This window comes from Myxine glutinosa, chromosome 8 (genome assembly GCF_964187855.1).
Source record: "Myxine glutinosa chromosome 8, kmMyxGlut1.1, whole genome shotgun sequence".
NCBI classification, from domain to species: Eukaryota; Metazoa; Chordata; class Myxini; order Myxiniformes; family Myxinidae; genus Myxine; species Myxine glutinosa.
Genome location: NC_136268.1, coordinates 47,620,298 through 47,646,012, shown reverse-complemented (window position 1 = coordinate 47,646,012; position 25,715 = coordinate 47,620,298). Strand labels below are relative to the sequence as shown.

The following is a 25,715-nucleotide window of genomic DNA, read 5'->3' as shown; positions in this document are numbered from 1 at the left end:
TTTTGGCAGCCGTTGGTCCGATTGACGCAAAATTTTATCAAAGGAGCGCCTCCGCCTGTATAATTTTTTTATTCATAACTATGACGTCATAGGTCACGTGGTACTGACGCCATCTTGGAGAAACGTTGCACCTCTATATCTCTGAAACCACTCCATGGAAAAATTTGAAACAAGGCTCATTGTCAAGTACTCCCCACGGGGAATAAGATATGTTAATGATCATGTCATCATTACCTTAATTATGATGTCATAATTCGCCAAGTACAACGCTTCATCAGATCAGTTAGAATTTTTTTTTCTCTTCAACTGTTGGTCCGATTGCCACAAAATTTTCACCATAGGAGCGCTTCCTCCTGTAGAATATTTTAATAATAATTACCACATCATAGGTTACGTAGTACACGCACCATCTTGGAAAAACTGAAAAATCGTTGGACCTCTATATCTCCAAAACCACTCCATGGAAAAAAAAACATTAAATGTGGTTCATTGTAAAGAACTCCATATGGGGAATAAGTGTTGTTAACGATGACATCATTGGTGCTTTAATTATGATGTCATAATTCAACAGTGACAACACTTAGTCTGATCAGTTTGAAATTTATTGAGCGTTATCTACACAACAATTATATTAGAGAATATAAATTTATGATGTCATCGCTCACGTGGTCTGGCAGCCATATTGGATCAAAGAAAAAAACCCTTCAAAAACAGAAGAGTTGGCTCGCACCAAGTTCACTGTGCAGGGTAAGTATTTTATGAACACCATCTAGTTTTTTCAGTAATCTTCGATACTGAACTCCCCCCCTGTGTAGCCTAGTCTATTTATATGTATAGAGGGTAAGGACTAATGATCTCCTGTCATGTTCTCTCATGTCGAACTGGGCAAAGCTGGGTGAGTGTGAGTGGTGGCTCCCCCATTCCTCTCATCTCCTTCACTTCCAAGTGTGCCTGGGTGATGTCTGAGCGTGCCTGGGTGGTTTCTAAGAGTGCCTGGGTGGTGTCTAAGAGTGCCTGGGTGGTGTCCGAATGTGCCTGGGTGTTGTCCGAGTGTGCCTGGGTGTTGTCCGAGTGTGCCTGGGTGTTGTCCGAGTGTGCCTGGGTGTTGTCCGAGTGTGCCTGGGTGTTGTGCGAGTGTGCCTGGGTGTTGTCTGAGTGTGCCTGGGTGTTGTCCGAGTGTGCCTGGGTGTTGTCCGAGTGTGCCTGGGTGTTGTCCGAGTGTGCCTGGGTGTTGTCTGAGTGTGCCAGAGTGTTGCCTGGGTGGTGTCATGCCATGTCTGTGCTGTGCCATGTCCATGGTGTGTCATGCCCATGCCGTGTCCATGCTGTGTCAGGCTGTATTTCTTCTGGAGTAATATAACTGATGTATCAATTAATACAAATCCCTTATAAACCATCAATTGAACGGAAAAACAAAACCTACCAATCTGTAGTGATCATGCGACTAGGTTTTCATCTTCACCAATACTTCCATCTTCATTCTTCACCATCTTCATCTGAATCACTCGTATAAGGCCAAAACGATGCGGCTCCATAATTCCCTTGAATGCATTTCCATCACTAATTTTATCTCCAGTCGTTTCTTCAAAATCCCACTGATCAGCTTCAACATCCTGAGAACCTTCAGTGTTGCTAATGACGGTGGAATCTGTATCGGAATCCGAGCTCGAAATACACTTTCTCTGTCAGTTGGGCTAGCGGCTAGGGTGCCGGCTTAGGATCCTAGGATCCTGGGTTCGAATCCGGGGCGATCGCTGAATTAACGCCAGGGGGGTTGACTCAGCCTGTCATCCTTCCGAGGTCGGCTAATTGAGTACCAGTTCACTGGTAATTCCCTGTTTGTCGTTAAAGGTGGCAAAAAGGGTTGGCGTCAGGAAGGGCATCTGGCCGTAAAACATTGCTTCAAAAAGGGGACCAAAAAAAAAAAAAAACAACAACCACGGTTCCCGAAAAAGGCCAACCCCCGCTTTGCGGGGAAAAATGGCCTCTAAAGGTGGTTATTATTATATTATTATGTCAGTTGCCATTTTGATCAAGGTGGGCATTCTGTGTGTGATGTCACTGGAGAAAATCAACACTTTAGGGTTTTTTGGCACTTTGTGATTGGCAAAAATAATTCAGAAAACCTTTCCAATCAAATTAGACCGTGATTAACGATTTCCAATGATTTCCAGAAAAAAATGTTGTGTTTGAGTTTTCCCTTAAGTTGCTAACAGCTGCAAAATATTCACATGATGTAGTAGCTTGCTGAGTATTTTGTGGTCGAGCTAATGGCGGAGGTATACAAGCAGCTATTTATTGGAAGCAGAAACCGAAGTAATATCTATAGAAAAGGGAAAGAGAACCAACATGACGGCGCAATCAATCAATTTGAGTTTTGATATCAGATTGGCAGAGTTGATATGTCAGATTGCTTTAGACTCGACTCTGTGAAGTAAATATGTAAAATGTAGACTGCTTGATTTAATCGTGGAAGCATTTGTTTCAGCGAGCCTCGTTCCCACCAAAAATAAGCACTTTTGAGTGGGGTCCTCCACGCGACAATCTAAATCTATCTTCTATTTATATACAAATGCAAGTTACACTATTGTGTCTGAACGGGGTAAACGTCGTAACCACAGCACGTATAATGCTGAACAATACCTAATTTAAGAGCTATTGGGTCCGGACAGTGCATGAGGAGGCTTACAAATATCAATATTCACACAGTTTCCAGTTACGTGCATTTTTGTGTGCACACTGGTGGTGTATAGGCTCTGTCGTTGGTTTGCACACCTATTAGAAGAGCTAGGTCTCCAGCGGGAGCACCAATAGCAGATGGAGCGCTGAACCAGGCTTTGGTATACACTGCTCCAACAAATGCTGTAAAACGCTTTATGCCAGTGAGTTCCTTTGGGGTCAGTCGAAACTGATCACGTCAGTGGGGCCACTTCAGGCTGTGGTGCCTGCAGTCCCAAAAACAAGTCACTTGACTCACAAGTTCATTGCCCCCCCCCCTCCCCCCGCTTTACCTCTTGGCCACGTGACAGGCTAAACAGCCCTTTCCGCGTTACCGCGCCGGTGAGGGTCTCCACACACCAGGCTCCATTGCCTCCTGCTCCAGCGCAGCTACACGGGTCGCCGGGTTTTGCCCTGGAAAGGCGATAGCGGGCATGCCCGGACGCTCTGGGCGAGCCCTGAAAAGGTGATAGCGGGCATGCCCGGACGCTCTGGGCGAGTAGATTGAAGGAACTGCGCTCCAACGCGAGTCGAAAGAATTGACGCGACCAAAGACGGAATTCGTCCGAGTTGCTTTATTGAAACAAAACAGCTCAGGTATTCTGACAAAAGCCCGTTTATCGGGCAGCAATATATATACACATTTATGTCGGGAAGTTTGCCCGGCAAAAGCTATACCGGGCATGCCCGGGTGTCAAGGGCGAGCCTTGGAAAGGCGAGTCTGGACCTGCCCGGGCGTGTTTGGCTGCGGCCTGGCAAGTCGAGGCTGGGCGTGCCCGGGCGCTCTGGACGAGCACTGGAAAGGCGATAGCGGGCGTGCCCGGGCGCTCTGGGCGAGCCCTGGAAAGGCGATAGCGGGCATGCCCGGACGCTCTGGGCGAGCCCTGAAAAGGTGATAGCGGGCATGCCCGGACGCTCTGGGCGGACCCTGGAAAGGCGAGAGCGGGCATGCCCGGGAAAGACAAGACCGGGCGTGCCCGGGAGGTTCGGGCGTGCCCGGGAACAGTGAGTCCGGGCATGCCCGGGAGAGGCGCGTCTGGCCGTGTTCTGGCCGGTGCAAGGCGATTGTGTGCATCCAGCGGTAACCGCTACAAGATCTTGATTCCATAAATCACACGGGCCATCCATCTTGCCCGATGCATGGCTCCTGGCTGCATGAACCTGAATCCTCTCGGAGGATGCTCACCAAACAGAATAATAGTCAACTCAAGAAGTTCACGGTAGTCATCTCGTAGTTGGCCCGATTCCAGTTTCTGGATGCAGAATGAAACGACAACTTCTTTGCAACTTAAAAATACACCTGAAACTACAGAGTCCAGGTCATCAGGCATCATTGGCTTAAACTTGCTTTGGTCAATGGAAATCCAGTTTGACTGGAAACGCTTGAAGACGGCTATCTCAGGTCCTTTTGATGGACCAAGAAATGGTTTGAATGCTGCCATTGCTGCCTCTACCACTAGTTCCAGAATGTGATGCCGGCATGCAAAATGTAATAGTGGTCGTCCAAGCTTTTGCTGCAAAATAGTGCACGCACCAAGTGCTGAACCAGTGTTGCTGGCTGTCGTGTCAAAGCTCATACCTGCCACCATGTCTTGCAAATGCCATTCTTCGAGGCATTGCATAACAGCAGCAGCTGTTGCTAGTCCAGTTCCTGCTGGCAGCTTTGGCACACCCAGAAGCTTTCCAGTTCCTTGTGGGTCACTGACAATGACAGGAAGGCGATCAACTTTTTTAGTCCCATCGTCTGGAAGGAGCTTGCCATCCCAATGAACCACCAGACTTGTGTTTGGAGCATAGGATGCCTGGATGTCACCTGCAATTGTCTTCCGTTGGATCCGCCTGGATTTCCTGATCGATGTGCGGTTGATGGCCAACTCTGAAGGGTCGTGTCCCAGAGCAGAGGCTGCTGTGAACAGCTGATCGATCGCTAACCTTGGTGCGGTCAAGAGCTGCTGTTAGGTCCGGTGTAACAATGCTACTTGCACGCTTTCGGCTCTGCCTCTTTGAAGCAGATAGAACAGCAGAGTCGTCATGATCACTGGCTTCAGCACTGCTGTCTGTTGATGATGCTAGCTCGAGTCTCCTCTCGGGCTGCTTGCTTCTCTTTTTCCTGCTAGCACCTTGTCAACACCAACCATAAAGCCCCGTCGACCTGGCTCCCGTTGTGCCTGAAGGAATTCATGGTCCTCTGGTATTTTGATCAAATCAAGGACATCAACATGAGCAATGTCAAATAAGTCACGTAGACCAGTTTGAAACTGCTCTTCGTTCTTTATCTGAGGGACAGATCGCCGGCTCTTTCCTTTCAGGATGGATCTGTATTGTTCTACTTTTCTCTCTAGTTTTGCAATGATATTCCGCTCATCTGCAGTGGGGATCCGTGCTTTCTCCCAGATGCATAATGTCTCACGAACAACAGTTGTTGCGGCACTGCTTTTGTCCAATTTCTCAGCATGATGTAGCTTAAAGTATCACTGCAGAATCTCTTGCCAAGATGTGAGCCGAGTTTCTGGTAGTTTTTCATTATGGCAGCCTATCAGCCACACATGGTTCTTTTTTCTGGTTGCTCTTCTTGAAGTACTTGCACTCGCCATCATAACTGAAACAAACCAAAATAATTTCTGTATAGTGCTGATGAGCAGATTAGCAGGGGCCATGTGACAGTGGTAAAAGTTTTCAAAATGAAATGAAATTTTACCCAATTTGTTCTCTCTACAGGTGTAATAAAAAAATGGAAAAGCACTTTAGAAAAGTTAATGTTTACATTTGAGGACCACCCTAAATTATATATGTATATACATATTGTTACAGATCGCGGTTATGATGTTATAGACCGAGCGGTGGTTTAAAACCGCGACCTAACAAAACTCACCCGATTCACCCAGACTTTGGCCGGATCGCACCGCAGCTGCTCAATGAGGGGAAAAGACAAAAACGACGAATGCAAAGAGGAAAAGGAATAAAACGAGAAGACGTACAGACGAGTAATGGGTTTTATTATTTACACACACAAGCAAAAAGGAGCAATCAAGTTTTATTTACAACACATAGTCATAAGACGCAGGTGACACAGTGCAAATTTAGCTTACCTACAGGCTTAACTTATCCCAGGACAGAACAAACAGAACGCTGACTCACGCGGGGGATGCCAGGAATGGCAGAAGGTGGATGGCTGGAGGGAGAGGGAGAGGTCCAAGGGGGGGTCCCGCAGCACAACCGGCGCGTTCAGCAGCCGCCGTTCCTCTTTGGCCCTGCTCCAAACCGCCGTTCAGGCCCCCTTTGGCGGTTGGGTGGTCTTGCGGCTGCGGCCTCTGTCCGCTACGTTCTCAGGACTTGTCTGGTCCAAACCCTCAACTCTTCCTTGCTTCTTTCACTCCTCACCACCGACTCCTCACCGCAACCAACAACCTTGCAACCAACTCCTCAACCAACTCTTCTCCCTCAACAACCCTTCTCTCTCTTTTGCGACCGACTCAGTCCAACCCAGAGTGCATCTCTCTCTACTCACTTCCGGTTGCGCTTTTTATAGCGCCCCCAGCGATCACGCCCCCGGCGCTTTGGACACGCCCATCGGGGGTGCTCACCTCGGCCCTGGTTGGTCGCGCGACCCTCGGGCTCCGCCCTGGATGACGACGGGCGGGCGCGCCCCTCCTCCCCTCTGACGAGGTGCGACACGCCTTTCTTCTCCGACTCAATGCCTCGTGGTTAATGGCGGCAATTGGATCGGAGGTAATTGGTAATCGAGGGCTCAGCAGTGACGAGAGGGGATGTAATATGGGATGGAGATTTTGGGGATGGGAAGGAAAGGGGATCTATTCTCTTTCACTGGTGCAATGGAGTATTTCAATTAATGGAAGACACAGCCTTACGCTAATACACATAATAAGGATATAACTGTCAAAAGAAAGGATATATCGTGTCCTGCATGTATGTTTTATGGACTAACTACGGAAACGCCCTTTGACCTTTATACAACCACAAACGGAGGGAGGAGGGGTGATATTTTACAACAACCTTTTACAACAACATTTTACCACAACAACAAAATAAAAAAACATTCTCATATCCACAACACTGCACCCTCCTCCCCTTAGGCACGTCCCGGGCCTATTACTTTTACCTTAGTGTGGCACGTAGGTGTAGTTCCCTCTACTTTTAACCTGACCCTGAGTGCGACAGTTTTAAAACATAAATAAATGTGTCCCGCTGCTCCATTGCACCCTGCCTAACAGACTTACGCCCACAGTTAACCGAATTGCGGAATGGTCTTCAAACTATACACTGACGGTGGGAAGCATTATTTACACTGACGCTATTTTTATTTACAAAACTAACCCAGGACCTGTAATTGTTCTTTCTTGGGGGGGAGACAGTCTGTTCTGCATCAATGCACCATTAAAGCACCCAAAAACGCACCAAAGCACCCTCAAGCACCAATCGGTGCACAGTCATCACTGTTCATGAATAAAAATAACCAAACAACCCCTAACCCTGCAGGTGTTTCTTGCTCTTCGGCTCCCTCTGCTGGCTATTATTATTTCTCTTCCAGATGTTGTCATTTTCTTTGCTGGCGGCCTATTTGTATTACAATAAAATGCACCCAACGTGTCCCTTTTATTTATTTATGGCCCACCAGGCCGACTAGTGTAGTTCACCTGTGGGGCATCGGTGCCCTGTGGCCAAGGTCCGCCAGCAAGAGTTCGGGCCCTCATGGCCGGTTCCAGCAGAGGGGCCATGCCCCAACCCATGGGGTCCATAAGTGGTGCTCGGCCACAGACATGTGGTCCATAATGTGGTGCATCGATGCAGACAGCTGGTTCTGGGAATTTCGGGCGCACAATGGCCAACCCACGCACGCTCCCCTCGGCGCCCAACGGCGCTCAGGTCCTCATGTGGGAGACAAAAGGGGGGACAAGACAGATGAGCGAGGGGTAAGGTCTCAAGGGTACACATCAAAAAGGCAATGCAAGGCGAAATGCGTACGGAGGGCGAAGTGAGAAAGCTCGTCCCTACCGTACGTCACCCCCCTGTTACCTAGCCCACCCTTGCCCTTACCCCCTATGTACAAAACCTACACATTACCAATTCGTCACTACTGTCACGTCTTCCCCATATTTCCTCTATACCAAATTCGTCACCACAATCCCTCTATCCAAAATTTGCCATCACCAAATTCATCATCAATCCTCATAAGGAGGCAGAGATGGAACATCAAAGCACAATGTCACACCCACGTCATGATGCGTCTCACAATCCAAACATTTGCATCATAAAAATAATTAAACCATGGCATGGTGTGGAGTACCTGTCACCTCAGGTGAGTGGATGCAGATGGTGCGAGGAGACTTCATCCTAACTACTTTCTCTAAATGACTTTAACACACTTTACACTACCCGGGGTCTTTCCCTGCCAATCCATTGGCCACTTACACTATGGGTTCTAAAAACCAATTCCCATTGAGCAAACTGTGGTGCTTTTCAATTTGGGGTCTCACTCCCCCGATTCCTCTCTCGGTGCCCTCGTACAATTTCTGGGCTGCGACGTGTAACTCTCCCAGCAGGTCTACCCACCTGCACACCTCCACCACTGCAGTTGCCTCCGAGCTTACCTGCTCCTTACCCTAACCTAACTACCTGGGGAAGGCCCTCTGGCACTCTCCCCACTCGGTGCCCTCTCTGGCACTGGGCTACCCGATCCATACCCGGGATCCTCAGGCACCCACTGACACTAACGGCTCCCAGAGCCCACCTGCGGCCTCACCTGGCCGACATCCTCACAGTGGTGGAGTGCCCAACCAACTACACACACTAACAGGCTACACGCCCAGCCATTTCCACAACACTAATGCACCCATCCAAATACCATTCTTTCACCTCGCACCACAGATGCCAATATCCAACCACAATTTACCTATACCCTCTACCTAATACTTGCACTACCCGCCCCGGGTATCCGTGATGGGGGTCCACTCTTCCCCCATTCACACCTTCGCACCATACACTCCACTCCACAATTTCCACCATTCTCACTCCACGACCATCCATTCCAATACTCCATACCATTTATTCCATACACCTGTCCTTCATTCACCTGTCGTTGCACACCTGTGCAATCCTACCTGGTGCCACCTGCACCCTCCTCCTCTTCCTGGACCAGTTGGTCAACACAACACACAATCACCACTACTCCCTCATACACTGCTCCACACACCTGTTCAGTTGCACACCTGTGCAATCACACCTGTTCAATCCTCACACACACGGCATCATCTCAGCTAACTCCTCCCCTCTGAAACTTGCGCTTCCCAGTCGTCCCTTTACACTATTGCGCTCCCTCGTCATTACAATCCACACTAATCTACCTGCGTCCCCACTACAGGTATCAGTCACTAACTAAACCTTAACGTTACCTAATGTCATCTTCGCTAGATCCCTACACATGATATATCCTAACCCACCCGGGCTAGTTTTCACTGCCATCAACCCCATAAGCTATTGCGCATTTGCCCCCACCGTGAGGGATGGTGGATTGGCCATCCCATCACCTGGGGCATCGCTCACTACCAATTTTGCACATCCAACTTCCACAAATCAAAAATTTTCCATTTACTGCCAATTCTATTCACTTTTATAAATTTCGTACCAAATCACTACTATCATCATCACAGTCCGTCTATATCCTAGCCTCGGTGCGTCATGACATCATTAAACTCGGCTTCGTAAAGCCGAGCAATGAATTCGGGTGGTTTGGTTGCCTGCAGGTTGAATCCGTCCGGCTTTCGGTTCAAGGGAGGTGGTTTGGTTGGACCGAGATTCCACGCACCATCTCGGCGCGGCACCTTGCGGTCCCGGGCCCGATGGCTCAATCTCCCCCGGTCGGAACCCCGTCCCCACGAGGGGGCACCGTTCCGCTTCCTCCCACTCGCCCTCGAACCGGACCGGTCGCCTCGCCCGACAAGGCCCGGACTCGACCGTGCGGGGCGGGGCCAAGCCCGAATCGGCAACGACGCTTCGAAGAGAAGCGACGCAGCATCGACCCGCGCCGGGCCTCGCACCCCTCGCACCGAGCGCTCGCATCGGCTATCCGTCGCCCTAACCACTAAACCGGTTACCATCGGTGCTTTACTTGCATGCTTACAAGCATACGCTACCCCTTTCACCCTCACAAAACCTGGCGTTCCAACGTCGTCCGTACATTCCACCAACGCTCTCCCTGTTACACACCACACCTCTCGCGCACACTTTGGTCCACACCTCTCCTCCGTTACGTCCTCCGTAACACTCACCATGGGCGTGCACTCTTGCATCCACCCACTAACGCGCTCACATGGGCTCTCCCACACCCGCGCCATGACCAATTCAGGTGTGCTTTCTCGCACACGTTCCACCACCACCTTACTCTCCGTGTCACACTTCGTACACCCCGACGTGCATTCTCGCTCGCACTCGGTTTCACACTCGCGCTCCGATGTGCCCTCTCGCACCTGCGCCATCACCAACTCACTATTCGTGTCACACTCCGTACACCCCGACGTGCATTCTCGCTCGCACTCGGTTTCACACTCGCGCTCCGATGTGCCCTCTCGCACCTGCGCCACCACCAACTCACTATTCGTGTCACACTTCGTACACCCCGACGTGCATTCTCGCTCGCACTCGGTTTCACACTCGCGCTCCGATGTGCCCTCTCGCACCTGCGCCACCACCAACTCACTATTCGTGTCACTCTCCGTACACCCCGACGTGCATTCTCGCTCGCACTCGGTTTCACTCCCACACTTTATAACACACCCACTCGCCGACGCACACTTTTTCCTCCCACGCGTGCCATTTCCACTCACACGGGACCCTTCACCAACGCCCGGATGCTTCCTCGATCCCAAGCGCGCGAAAATTCTTTTGTCGCTAAACATCCTCCTGCAAAATCTACCCGCACAATATACAGCACGACTCACCTGGGGGATCCTTTTCTCCACGCGAACCTGCAAACTTCCATTCGGGTTAGCGAGTACAGCATCATGATTTGAGCAGGGACTTTGTACATAATCCATTTCTCCCTGCAATTCCCGGGTTACCTCCGTCATCTCTTCAATTTTAATTCCCGCTACTGCTTTTTCTTTATTAACCTCGGCGACTGTTGGCTTTAATAAAATTCCCTCTACTTCATCGGTCGCCGGCTTTTCCAAACCCCGTGTCGCGATTTCTACCCCCGTCATTGTACCCGTGCTTTCCTCCGCTTCGCTCAACCAGCGCTTTTCGACACGCGTTACCTCCCCGTGCACCCGTGGGACCTGCTCGCCCAACCTGCGGTCAATGTCTTCCTGTATTCTTTTTACCGTGGCGTTTATTTGCTCCTCAAATCCAATCGGGTTGTACCTTGCTTCGTGCCTCGCTTTTTCCGCGTCTAGCCCCTGGGTAGCCATCATTGCATCAAATCCCTTACTGTCACCCCTCAGAGCGGCACTGAAATGCATCATGCAAACACCCCAGTCCATTGGCACTGCGGGTCCGGCTATCGCCGTCACGTACGGGAGGCTGCCATTTTGTGCACCTGATATTCCCGCAACCACACCTTCTTTACTCTCCTCCACCATTTTTTTCCCTAAGTCCTGGGTCGATTCTACCCCGTCTATCTCTCCCACCGGCATCCCGTCGCCTTGAACAGCCATGGCGCGATTTCAAAATTCGGGTTTTGCTTTAAAAAAACCAAATTTCGGCAGCTCGTAATTTTGACCAAAATTTTTTTTTAGATGTTTTAAAAATTTGGTTCGGGACCCGAATCCCACTCCTGACACCAATTGTTACAGATCGCGGTTATGATGTTATAGACCGAGCGGTGGTTTAAAACCGCGACCTAACAAAACTCACCCGATTCACCCAGACTTTGGCCGGATCGCACCGCAGCTGCTCAATGAGGGGAAAAGACAAAAACGACGAATGCAAAGAGGAAAAGGAATAAAACGAGAAGACGTACAGACGAGTAATGGGTTTTATTATTTACACACACAAGCAAAAAGGAGCAATCAAGTTTTATTTACAACACATAGTCATAAGACGCAGGTGACACAGTGCAAATTTAGCTTACCTACAGGCTTAACTTATCCCAGGACAGAACAAACAGAACGCTGACTCACGCGGGGGATGCCAGGAATGGCAGAAGGTGGATGGCTGGAGGGAGAGGGAGAGGTCCAAGGGGGGGTCCCGCAGCACAACCGGCGCGTTCAGCAGCCGCCGTTCCTCTTTGGCCCTGCTCCAAACCGCCGTTCAGGCCCCCTTTGGCGGTTGGGTGGTCTTGCGGCTGCGGCCTCTGTCCGCTACGTTCTCAGGACTTGTCTGGTCCAAACCCTCAACTCTTCCTTGCTTCTTTCACTCCTCACCACCGACTCCTCACCGCAACCAACAACCTTGCAACCAACTCCTCAACCAACTCTTCTCCCTCAACAACCCTTCTCTCTCTTTTGCGACCGACTCAGTCCAACCCAGAGTGCATCTCTCTCTACTCACTTCCGGTTGCGCTTTTTATAGCGCCCCCAGCGATCACGCCCCCGGCGCTTTGGACACGCCCATCGGGGGTGCTCACCTCGGCCCTGGTTGGTCGCGCGACCCTCGGGCTCCGCCCTGGATGACGACGGGCGGGCGCGCCCCTCCTCCCCTCTGACGAGGTGCGACACGCCTTTCTTCTCCGACTCAATGCCTCGTGGTTAATGGCGGCAATTGGATCGGAGGTAATTGGTAATCGAGGGCTCAGCAGTGACGAGAGGGGATGTAATATGGGATGGAGATTTTGGGGATGGGAAGGAAAGGGGATCTATTCTCTTTCACTGGTGCAATGGAGTATTTCAATTAATGGAAGACACAGCCTTACGCTAATACACATAATAAGGATATAACTGTCAAAAGAAAGGATATATCGTGTCCTGCATGTATGTTTTATGGACTAACTACGGAAACGCCCTTTGACCTTTATACAACCACAAACGGAGGGAGGAGGGGTGATATTTTACAACAACCTTTTACAACAACATTTTACCACAACAACAAAATAAAAAAACATTCTCATATCCACAACAATATATTCACAAACTATTCAGTCAATTCCGTCCAACCTATAACTACCTTTTTGTCCATTTACTTCACCGAGGAACCTAAGCAGCCTTAACAGTTAATGGCTGTTATGCAGACTTGGGGTTGAGTTTGAGGACTTGAACAAGAATGGGGGAGTGGAGGACAGAGAGTTGGCAGTGGGGGCAGACAAGGGAAAGGGGGGTTGGTTTGGGTGGGTGCTTTGGGGATGGGAAGGTTGAGGACTTGTGATTGGGAGGGGGAATGTGGGGGGAGGGGAGTTTGGGACTTGAAGAAAAAGAGGGAAGAGGGAGCAGAGAGTTGGGAAAGTGGATTTGAGGTCTTGAGGTGGGGAGGTGGTTTGAAAACATGGGGCTGCGAGGGGGGAGGGTGAGGGTCTTCAGGACTTGAAGTCACATTTTACATTATGCGGAATTTCCGCAATTCCCTGCTATTATGCTTTCAAAGGGCATTCCTAGCAACTCCCTCAATGTTCCACACTCTATTGGTAACTAATTCCCTTCCAACAGCCCTTTGGATCTGGGTTATCTGCTGGTATATTCATTAATATGTATGCATGTGTGTGTACCAGGAGCATCTCTTCATGAGGAAATATGAACTGTAGAGTTCCAAACAGGATGTATGACTGGATGGCACCATGTTTTGGTCAGGACCCTATCAGCAAGTGCTTGTGTGGCACAGGGGTTCATGGTCACCATTCCAGTTAAGAGGGAGGTGCTAGTAGTTTATATTCCCTCATAGAATGGCATGTCTGCTCATTCTCAGCACCGATGACAATGGGCAAAAGCATATGGAAGTCGTCGAGCCAGGGAATGCTGATGCAGAAATTATTTGAAATTCAGATAGGAATGCTAACGGGCCACGTTGCAACTGAAAGCCTTAATTGCATGAGTATCTGGTGTGAATAAAGTATCACATTCTTTGTTTCTGTTGTTTGAAGGACTGCCCGAGCAAAGGTATTGGTGGAAAATTCTCGTCGATCGACAAGTGAGATTGAATCGTCCACGGGAAAAAAACCGGGGAAAGCGCAAGGTCAGACTTGAATAACGTATTTTCACCATCACACCTCATTTATCTTTTCTGTCATTCAAAAATACTTCAATTCCAACCACTTTTTTATAACCTCTGCACGAGTGGCTAATCCAGACGAGCAGTATGGCGAGTTTCGTGCCACGTTAGTCGACCTGAGAGCCCTCGCTGGCGTATTTTGGAAATGTAGGCATGGCGACGGTCGAATGTGTGTGCCGTCCCTCAGATGGATGTTAAAATTGTTCTGTCTGCCGGCATTAGTTGGTGGACGTTATAGATCCCACGGTGTCGTTCACGAAGAGTAGGCGATCTATTGCCGGCACCCGAGCCAAATTTCCCAATTCCTGCACACTTGGTCGAGTATTGAGTGTTGGAGTGGCTATTGTCGAGGATTAAATTAGATCATTATTAGATCATTAGGTCAACATAAATTGTCGTGAAAATTATTCAATGTCTTCTCCGTGGTTTGACAATGAAACGTTTTATTGCTCGGAGAGGTAGAATGGCCTTTTTTTTTTTTCTTTTTTTTTTCTATACAGAATCGAGGCTCGTGAAAGAGCTAACATTTATCACAAATTTTTTTTTTTTTAAAAAGAATGGCTTTTACAAACAAAGGACATACCAAAAAAAGTACCAAAGTACCAGAAGTACCAAAAAAAACAAAGTACGGAATTGACAGGACTTAGCCAGAATATCTCGAAAATCCCTTGTGACAAAGTCCCTTCTATAGAGGTGTTTCACACCAAGATGTGGTGCACTTGAAAGCAGGGAGGGTGGAAAGGGGCCCGAGAGGCCTCGAGAAAATAATCATTAGTTGGCACCATCCCGGCAGAGCCCTGGACAAACCTAGCCAATGAGATGACTGCAGTCGGCAACCGAGACAACAACAAAATTCCCCAAGGGATGAGTTTTCAGGAATTAACTACAAACATGTTGTTGTGGAGACACCCAGTGAATGGAAAACTGCATGACATCAAAGCCCGATCTTGAACACTCAAACTGGTTGTCGGCCACACGTGAGACAGAAGGCTGACTGGAGTGTGTACATTTAAAACCGAATTCATTCATTATTAAATATGCCCATTACGTGGCATATACTATTTGGAGAGTATACCATATACGAGATACTGTATGTTATTTTTACCCCCACCACCAAAGGTGGATGGAGGTTATGTTTTCACCCCTGTCTGTCTGTTTGTCCGTTTGTGAACAAAATATCTCAAAAAGTTGTGGACGGATGATTTTGATTCAATGTCATTCTGTATTGTGATTTTCTGGTCTACTCTGGGATACAAAACGTAAACTGTTCACCTGGCGGAGGTATGCTCTCCACTGAGTACCGTTCTAGTTTTTAATAGTTAATCTATTCAAATTACACGATACATATTTTAATCGATCAGATTTACAGCATGGTAAGGGCTCCAGTGTAGATCAAATGTAATACTGGCTAGCTTAATTTATTTATCTACACAGGATACAATTTACCATAATTCTAATGGGCAAAGAATCTTAAATGACTTAAACTTGGCTTTATCAACAACCAAGTTTGAACACACAAGTTTATTGGCTTTTTTGTTCAGCCACAAGTTTTGATCAATGGATTAATAATAAAAACCACCACACCATCCATTTGGAATTATAACCCCTATCAAGAAACTGCTTCAACAGAACTGACGCTCCATATGGAGCATCCATCATACGTGATGACTGTTAGTCTCATATGTTCCTGAAGTAACCTGTGTCAGTCAGTCTGCCCTGTTTCTCAACAACAACAACAAGAACAACAACAACCGGGATTTTAAGGCCATTTTCCCTGCAAGAGCGGGGGTTAGTTAGCCTTGTGGTCCCCATGACAATCTTCTCCATTTTGCCCTATTTTCTGCATCTCCCCTTGTTAACCCCCTTGCCCGCATTTCTTCTTCGACCATCTTTAGCCAAGTCTTTCTCGGTCTTCCCCGTCCTCTACTTCCTTCTACATTCATTTCCATCACTCTTCTCAACCAGTCACTTTCATCCTTCCTCAACACATGACCAAACCATCTCAACCTGTTCCTCTTCACAGCATCAATCACAGGCTCTATTCCCATCATCTTTCACAATTCATCATTTGTCTTCCTCTCTCTCAACGAGACTCCACACATCCACCGAACCATTCGCATTTCCACCCTTTCCAGCCTTCGTTGCTGCTCTACGTTCATTACCCATGTCTCGCTCCCATAAATCATAACACTTCTCACACATGCAGCATACACCTTTCCCTTCAGCTTCAACGACACTCCCCTCCTCATCAGCACGCCACTCAGTTCCCGAAACTTCTTCCATGCACATCTCACTCCAGCAACCGTTGACGAGTCTGATCCACCTTCTCCATTCAGCATGTCTCCGAGGTAGCAAAATGTTTTCACACCTTCCAGCTTCACACCGTCTCCAAGATCCAACTCAACATTTCCTCCATCTGCAGCTCCCTCTGCACACCTTACACTTGAATGTAGCTGCCACACCGGTTAATGACCCTCTCAAACCACTACATTTTTGATGAACCCACTCAGCGCACATTGTACATTGAATGGAGTTCACTCCGACACCCTTCCTGCACACAGCACATGGCCACCTCCCAGTTCTTTCCACCTCACCACATGCTTTACCACTTGCCATCACCTTCGTTTTTCCGATATTCACCTTCAGACCTTTTGTCTCCATACATTCCTTCCACTTGTTCATCTTTTCCTTCAGTCCATCCATACTTTCTGCAATCAACACCAGATCATCTGCATACAACAACTCCCACGGTAAACCCTCCTTTACGTTCCGAGCCAGCACCTCCATCACAGCTACAAATAGTAGTGGACTTAGTACCGACCCCTGATGCACTCCCACCTTCACCTCAATCTCACCACTGTTCCCGTCCTTCGTCCTGTTTCTAAGATCTACTTAAATCTATATACTCTGGTGAGGCTTTACTTTGCATTCTTGTTATTTATTTCCTTCTTTTCCTGGAATTATCGGCACATTTATTATTTGGATTTTTTTTCATGCAATTATTTAATAAATGGCCATGAGCACATCTCTGACATATCGTTTTCTCATTTTCCTTTTTCTCTTTCGTAGATCTTGTCTCGTGTTGAAAATCTCATTGCGGCCAAAGGGGACAAATTAAATCATTAAATCATTTTGACACTGAATGAGGCCGAAAATCCACAATCTCTGCAATGTTGGTCTTTTCATCGACTGTGAAGTTCCTCTCCCTTCCATGTCGGTCATGCTATCATCCAATAGTCCACCGTCTTGATTCATTGAAACCCATCTTTGGGAAATGGCCCAATGTGAGCTGATGTATCTTGAGAACAGAATATTAAATTTACAAGTTATGAATGGTTTTTGTGGTATCTTTAAAAGTACAACAAATTCATCTGGTCTGTTCCTATTGGGTGTGAGAATGACGGAGTCTCTCTTTTTGATCTTTTTGTATGTCCAATAGACTTTTATATGCTTCTCAGACATATCATACTGCTTCAGTATCCAATTGATGACTTCAATGCCCTTCTTTAACATGATTTTTTTCACGAAGAGCTTTTTGCGCCCATGAAGCGAAAAGCAGGGTTCGGCTTTCGGTTGCGTACGTATGTGTGGCATGCGTGTCTGCATTTAAAAAATTCATTTTCTCGGCAACCTTTGGTCTGAATGACATGCAATTTTCATCATAGGAGCGCATCTGCCTGCAGAATTTTAATTCATAATTATGACGTCATAGGTCACGTGGTACAGGCGCCATCTTGGAAAAACCAAAAAGCGTTGCACGTCTATATCTTTGAAAGTGCTCCATGGATTTGTTTTTTAACGTGGCTCATTGTAAAGAACTCCGCATGGGGAATAAGTATTGTTAACGATGACGTCATAGGTGCCTTAATTATGATGTCATAATTCGACAGGGACAACGCTTGGTCTGATCAGTTTGAAATTTCTTGGGCGTGATCTACGCAACAATTATATTAGAGAATATAAATTTATGATGTCATTGCTCACATGGTCTGGAAGCCATATTGGATCAAAGAAAAAAATCCTTAAAAAACAGAAGAGTTGGCTCGCACCAAGTTGACTGCAGGGTAAGTATTGTCACGTGATTCCCCAGGTGAACACCACAGGGATCACGAATGGCCAAAGCAAGCTTTTAACTCTGAGGCGACGATCAAATGCGGACTTTATATATGCGTTGGAGGAAGAAAGGGAAGAGGAGGAATGAAGGGTCTGGCCTGAACGATCCCGCTGGGCAGTCTTCAACCTGCAAAAAGTAACTCAAACCAGGCAGATTTAAAATGAACAGGAAAATAACAAAAAGGGTTTATTAAAGACAATACCGACAACAAAAAAACGCAACAGTGAAACTAAAGTCCTAAATTTGAGCGCTCCTTACAAACAGATTTGCACTCAGACAGGGGATAAAATAAAGAGGTGAAAAATAAAATGGTGTAGGTTATTTAGTGGACTTAACTCGGGCCTGCTGGAATATCTTGTCAGGATCGTCTGAGGCCCTGGCGGGAACCGCTTGCTCCTTGGCGGGAACTAGGCCTCAGTCCACCCCGTCTCACCAGGCCGCACCCGCCGGCGAGAAACAGGCCTCTCGCGCCCGACAACGGCAGACGTGCCGTTCACTCCTCCAGCCGCATGGGCAAAACCGCAACCCTCTGACCGCGGCTCTTCCGCCTCCCCACGATCACCAGCAAGACTCGGAACGCGGCTGGTTCACTTGGCGCCTTTCTGTCCGTCCGTGCCCTTTTTGCAGGGAGTGAAGCGCAAATCGGTCTGTCGGTGAAGGGCAAAGAATAAGAAATACTGGGAGGAATGAAGCGGGAAGGACAAACGAGAAGAAGAAACATCAAAATGAGAAGCAGAAGGGCGACCGCTCATGTACGCATCCAGAACGGAAAGAAGAAAGAAATGTCCGCCCGCGCGTTCTTTTATCGACAGGCTGACATGATCTGCCGCGCCCAACCAACCAGTGTCTCGCTTCTTAATAATCCTGGTTGTCACTCAAAGCTCCGACCAATGGTGACCCCTTGAGGTGTGGCTTTTGGCCTGCTTGTCTTCGATGTGTGCTTTCCAGTGGTGTAATTAGCGGCAGCGCTCACTGTCCTGGCTTCCTGATGGTTTTATTATCTGAGTGCAGTTTAATGGGCACTTTATACTATATGTGTCTGATGCGGTGCCATACGGGACGAAGGAAAGTAAATTACCGAGGTTAGACGAACAAGGTCACTTATTCCATAATCCCTACAACTAGTTAACACAAGGACCATCCTTGTCTAGCCACATGTAACACTTAATCCGACATTCGGTCCAAACAAATATTCTACTTATTACATGGTGGTGGTTCTCATCATGATCATCGGAGCACCTACCGATACAAATCTACCTGACTCTACATATCACTACCCCACCGACATAACAGTATCTTACTATAATTCACCAAATGTCCGTCCGTCCGTTCCCAGGTACCGCAAAAGCGGCTCAACCGATCGTAACAATATTTTGGGTGGGTATACCTGGGACCCCTGGCAGTAAAATAGGCTATTGAAGGAGCTGTGCTCCAACGCGAGTCGAAATAATTGACGCGACCAAAGACGGAAATTCGTCCGAGTTGCTTTATTACACGTATCAAACTCGGGTACTCTGAAAAGCCCGTTTATCGGGCAGCAATATATACACAAAGAATTAAGTTAAGCACCCCCCCCGTTTTTTTACAACCTCGCACATTACAAGTTTGTTGTCGTCAAAACAGTGTAATATACCCATGATATTGCTATATTTTCTGGAGAAGTGATATTATGGTCACATAAAAACATAACAATCATGCCGTTTTCATTATTTTATTCTGAATAATTTAAGGTGAAATTTTTTGGGAATTTTAGGCATATTTTCACCTCAATTTAAGTATGGAGCTATAGGTCCATCACGGACAGTGTGGATGACGTATATGTTTTCTAACGTACAGTCATTGTTCTGAGAAGACCTCTAGCGATCTTTGCGTCAATAACGTGTGTAGGACCCACGTGATCGGATCACTACTCAACCCAACTCAACCCTACGAGTGCACTCATCTGCATTTCATCAATGGATAATTGCTAATGTCATACCAATCATTATTTGATCTCACATACCTTAGAATATATGCCAATGTATACATATACACAAAGAATATATATTAGGGGGTGCTTACCTTAATTCGTTGTGTAGGGGTGCTTAACTTAATTATTTGTGTATATATACACATTTATGCCGGAGCGTTTGCCCGGGAAAAGCGAGACCGGGCATGCCCGGGTGTCAAGGGCGAGTCCTGGAAAGGCGAGTCTGGACATGCCCGGGCGTCCTGGACGCGGCCTGGCAAGTCGAGGCTGGGCGTGCCCGGGCGCTCTGGGCGAGCCCTGGAAAGGCGAGAGCGGGCATGCCCGGGCGTTCTGGGCGAGCCCTGGAAAGGTGAGAGCGGGCATGCCCGGGAAAGACGAGACCGGGCATGCCCGGGAGGTTCGGGCGTGCCCGGGAACAGCGAGTCCGGGCATGCCCGGGAGAGGCGCATCTGGGCCCGTCCGGACGAGCCCGGCATGGCGATTGCGCCCTGGCTGCGTCCTGGCAGGTGCAAGGCGATTGTGTACATCCAGCGGGAACCGCTACACACGCCCCTCCAGAATCGACCTGCACCGGCAGGGTCAATTTAAGGGGGGTCCGGATGACCCGGCCGAAGCGACCCCTGGAGGGTCGTGGGGGGGGGGGGGGGGGTCCGATATGATGGTGGGTGGTCGAGCAGGGGGAACTGTGGACGGGGGGCGGCCTCGCCACGGAGGAAGGGCCAACCGTGGTGGTCGGTCGACGTCCACGTGCGCCGGTTTGAGGCGGTCCACAGAAATCTGGTCCGACCGGCCGCCGAAGTCGACGACGAATGACTTGTCGCCCCGTCGCAGGACCCGGAAGGGCCTGTCGTACGGCGGCCGGAGTGGCCCCCGGTGTGTGTCATGACGCACAAAGACGTACTCCGCTGTGCGAAGCGCCGGGGGGACGTAGGACTGGGGGCCACCGTGGCGGGACGTTGGCACGGGGGCTGCTTATTGCAGACCTTGAGGGGGTGGAGGCTTATCTGGATGATGTCATCATCCATACCATGACCATGGAAGATCATATTAAACAAATTCATGCATTTTTCAAGAAACTGACCGAGGCAGGGTTGACCATCAACTTATCTAAGAGTGAGTTTGTAAAAGCACAGGTGGTGTTCCTAGGCCATGTAGCAGGTCAGGGTCAGGTGCAACAAGTGACAGCCAAGATAGAAGCCATTGATCACTTCCAAGTTCCAAAATGGAAGAAGGAGCTTCTGAGATTCTTGGGTATGGCTGGTTGGTACCGGCGGTTCTGCAGGAATTTTTCTGATGTGGTAGCCCCTTTAACGAATTTGCTGAGGAAAGAGACCAAGTTTGTTTGGGATGACAAATGCCAGGCTGCCATTGCCCACGTCAAAGCGATATTAATGAGCTCTCCTGTCCTAGCAGCGCTGGATTTTCAAGAACCTTTCAAGTTGGCCATTGATGCAAGTGATGTGGGGGCTGGGGCAGTTCTACTACAGGAAGAAGATGATGGCGTGGATCACCCGGTGTGTTACTATTCCAAAGTTTAACAAACACCAGGCAAATTATGCCACTGTGGAAAAAGAGACCCTTGCTCTCCTGCTAGTGCTTCAGCATTATGAGGTGTATCTGGAAACTACTACATTTCCTATAAAAGTCTTCACTGATCACAACCCCTTAACCTTCATTCAAAAAAGGAAAAATAAAAATCAGAGGTTGATGAGATGGAGTTTGTCTTTGCAGGAGTTCAACTTGGAAATTGAGCATGTAAAGGGCAGGGACAATGTCGTTCCTGATGCTTTATCCAGAGTGAACTAACTTTGAAAATTCCTGTAGGTTGTTTGGAAGTTTTGTTGCTTTCTTCTGGGGAATATTAATTATTGTTGCTCACGCGAGTTGATCATTTGGGTGTGAGTTTTACTTTTGTTTGTTAAAGCGGGTTTTTGCATGAAAAGAAAGTTTTCACTATGTTCAAACTTTCTTGAGGGTGGGGAGTGTTACGGATTCGTCACTTCCGTCTTTGTGGTTTTCATCCACTGGAAGTATTTTTAGTTCCATGTACTATTATTGTTATAGTTTGAGTGAAATGGAGATAACTGGCTCCATAAGTAAAAATTAGTGTTTTAAAAGAAAAACGAAATGGATCGGGAGAAACCAGAAGAGGAGGAAGAAGAAGCGGATGAAGTGAGATCAGGAAAGAAAGGCTGATCTGCTTGGAGTTTTCGAGCAGACGCTGGCAAACGTTGGTCATGAGAGAATATTGGTTTCCCTGGGAAAGGGATTCCTGGGACAGAGTCGATATCGCTGTGGCAGATAAACCTGCGTGACGGGTTTTGCGGTCGATTCCGAAGTGAATCGTTGTTGGAGAGCAGGTACGCCTCCATTACGGGCCCGTCCGCCATTTCACCTCGCACCAGCCGTTAACCTGGTTCGCGTGTGTGTCGTGGATTTCGTTTGTGAATTCGTGGTTTTCCACTTGGGGAGCTGCTGCTTGTTCATATCAGCGTCATTGTCTGGTGAACCGAAGGTGTGAATTCCCAGTTGCCTTTTGGGTGAACCTTTGCCTGACCGACGTCGGCCAGACACCCACCCAGCGGCTCATCAGCAGCGTCGACTGTCAGCCGACCTGGGTTCTGGTCTCAATACGACCTTTTTCTTGTGATCACCGGAGCGTGGATCGACTTTGGGCCTGGTGACGGGACAGTGACTTTGGGGGTGTTACATTTCGCCCATGTGGAGTACCGTGAGTTATTGAGTTAAGAAACTGGTGGTACCATCAATTTAAACATTACCGCTTTACACAAAAAAGGTGCAAAAACAGATGCTTGCAACTACAGACCAATCAGCCTGCTCCCAATTATCAGCAAAGTCATGGAATCCATCATTGCTTCGGATATGAAATCTTTCCTCTTCTCCAATGGCTTGATCTCTGATCATCAATTTGGTTTCAGACCAGGTCACTCTACTCTGGACATGCTGCTTCTGCTGTCTCAACAATGGATGGAGGTCCTCAATGCCAAACAGGAAATCAGAGCTGTCTCCCTTGACATATCACGTGCCTTCGATACGGTCTGGCACCCAGCTCTGCTCACCAAACTCTCCTCCTATGGTATCCATGGAAATCTCCATGCATGGCTTGCGGACTTCCTCTCTGGTCGTAGTCAACGTGTGGCCCTGAATGGATTTCTCTCATCTCCCCTTCCCGTTCAGGCTGGAGTTCCCCAAGGCAGTGTGCTGGGCCCTGTGCTTTTTCTGGTCTTTATCAATGATCTCTCCGACTCTCTGGAAAATCCTCTGTATCTCTTTGCTGATGACTCCACTCTCTGCCGCTCCATTCCTCTTCCTTCAGATCGGCAGTCTGCAGCCTCCTCACTCTCTGAAGACCTGGACAAAATCACAGACTGGTCAAACATGTGGAACATGTCTTTCAATCCTGACAAATCTCACACTCTTACTATGTCTCTCCGAAAAGATCGACTGGACAACCCTCCCATCTACTTTCTCAACAATCCTCTCCAAGAAGTTCTGTCGCTCAAGCTTTTGGGTCTCACCATCTGCCATGATCTTTCTTGGGAAAACCACATTTCCAGGCTGGCCTCCAAAGCCAGTCGCCGACTGGGCATCCTCCGTCGTGCGAAGTCCTTCCTAGGCACACCTGAGCTCCTCACCACATACAAGGCTTTCATCCGCAGCTCAATGGAATACTGTTCTCCCCTATGGGCTGGTGCTCCTGCCTCACACCTGGCTCGGCATCACGCTGTTGAATCCAAAGCTTTCAGAATCATTGGAATCTCCCGCGATGAAGCTATCTCTGAGGGCCTTTCACTCACTCACCGCAGGCAGGTAGGTGGTCTTTCTGTCTTCTACCGACTCCTCTCCGGCCTTGCTCCCCCAGCTCTCTCTGTGCTCTGTCCCCCAAATATTCCTACAGGTCGCCCAAGATCTGCCAGCCACCCTCTGATGGTTAAACTGCCGAAATCTCGGCTCTCTGCTCACCTTCACTCTTTCATTCCTCTTTTCTCCCGCCTCTGGAACAAACTCCCACACTCACTTCAATCACACTCCTCCCTCCAGGTCTTCAAAACAGCTGTTCACCACCATCTCTTATCTTCCCCCATCCAAAACCTTGATCTTTTCTACCCCCACTAATTCACCCCAGATCCACCTTGTTTGAAATTCCAACTTCTTTCCTGGAAGTCTTGGCAGTGTCCATATGTTTTATACCTCTCCCACCCCCCCCCCCCCCCCCTTCCCATGCCTCCCCCCCAAAGCCCTCTCCCTCCCACAGTTCTCTCGATGTCTCCATGTCTCTCGGTCCCTGCTCTCAAATGTTGTGTTTGTGTCCTTCCCCCTCTCTCCCCATCTTGTCTACCGCTCCCGATGTTATTTGTTTTGTGTGTCTGTTTGTCTTTCTGTGTGATTAATGTTCGCTCTTTCACGAGCCTCTATGTTGTATACAAAAAAAAAAAAAAAAAAAAAAAAATTATATGGTATTTGTGGTGCAATTGAAGTTATATTGTACTTGTGCAAGTTGTTATTATTGTGCGATATTAATACAATACTTGGTTTTTGTAACAACTGTTTGGTGTGGTTTCACCATTGGTCATTGGCACACATAATAGCACATCTTTCTGCCGTGACTCCTTTCGGGGCTCGGAGGTACACCATGACCGGGGTTTGGGGAGGAGCACGTAACACTTGTGTAACGTCTATAAACTGTTTCCCAAACTGTCCTATTGTCAGTTTCCATTGGTTCAACAGGGTGCAAGTAGTAACAGGGAGGTCACCAACAGCACTTCGTTATGGGTAACCATGAGCCAACGTTTCCATGTACAGTATCGCTTGTCCGTCTGTTTATCACAGTGGAACTTTGAGAGCACGGTGCTCTATCTGGAGGGTTTAATTCACCAGGAAGGTAAAGCAGACTAGACCCTGCCTGAAGTGAACGTCTTGGACATTTAAACCTCTTATTAAATGTCTTGCTAAGTAGTAGATGTGCTCAGCAACCCGACGTGCTGCGGAATTATCCACGTTTCATCGACCAGTTATTGGAGTCAAGAACCTACCTAATCATCCCGACCACCCCAAATCCGCAATATTTTAGTTTTATAACTCCCTATTTCTGATGTCTATGATTTCCATGCAAAGGACTGGTATATTTCATAACAACTTGCAATGCCACCCCACACATCACCAAAATGTATGAAGACACATACATATACACACACACGTTGGTGCATCTTGAAAGATCGAGTATGTTGTTGAGAATTTTTGAATAACCCAGTTGTTATAACTATTTCTTTCACGCAGTGAGGCGCATACGAGCTGCCGAGGCAGTTTATTTGACTAAGGAGTACGATCCTGGATGGGTCGCCCCGACAGGATACTCAAACGGCTTAATAGTTGTTACCCCAGTAAGCTGGTATTCATTTTGCCGACCTTGGAGGGATGCCAGGCTGAATCAACCCACCTGGTGTTATTTCAGCGACATGGCAGTGGCTCAAACTCAAGACCCTAATGTCTTAAGGCAGCAACCTTAACTGTTCGGCCAACACCAAACCGTCTCCTCAATTGTAGTCAAGAGTTAAGTTAAGTTATTATTTTTAATCACGAAAAACCTACATGTGCACACCTCGAGCTCAACCAGCAGTTATCATTTCATTCCATCCAGCGGTTGAGGAACGCATAGAGGTCAAACAAACACACACACCTCGAATGTGACAACTTTTAAGTTCATCTCAACAATTGTAATGGTGAAGCCATCCAGTCCACGAA

General features: G+C 48.1%; 1 protein-coding gene across 1 annotated transcript in view; it reads left to right on the top strand.

The window, feature by feature from the left end:
• Nucleotides 1-17,202, top strand: part of LOC137432057 (la-related protein 7-like) — a 70,943-nt gene extending 53,741 nt beyond the window's left edge. The window contains exons 11-12 of the mRNA XM_078783236.1: nucleotides 13,742-13,833; nucleotides 16,939-17,202. Of these exons, the coding sequence (XP_078639362.1) occupies nucleotides 13,742-13,833; nucleotides 16,939-16,995 (149 nt within the window). The 3' untranslated portion in view covers nucleotides 16,996-17,202. The remainder of the gene's footprint in view (nucleotides 1-13,741; nucleotides 13,834-16,938) is intronic.
• Nucleotides 17,203-25,715: the final 8,513 nt, after the last annotated feature.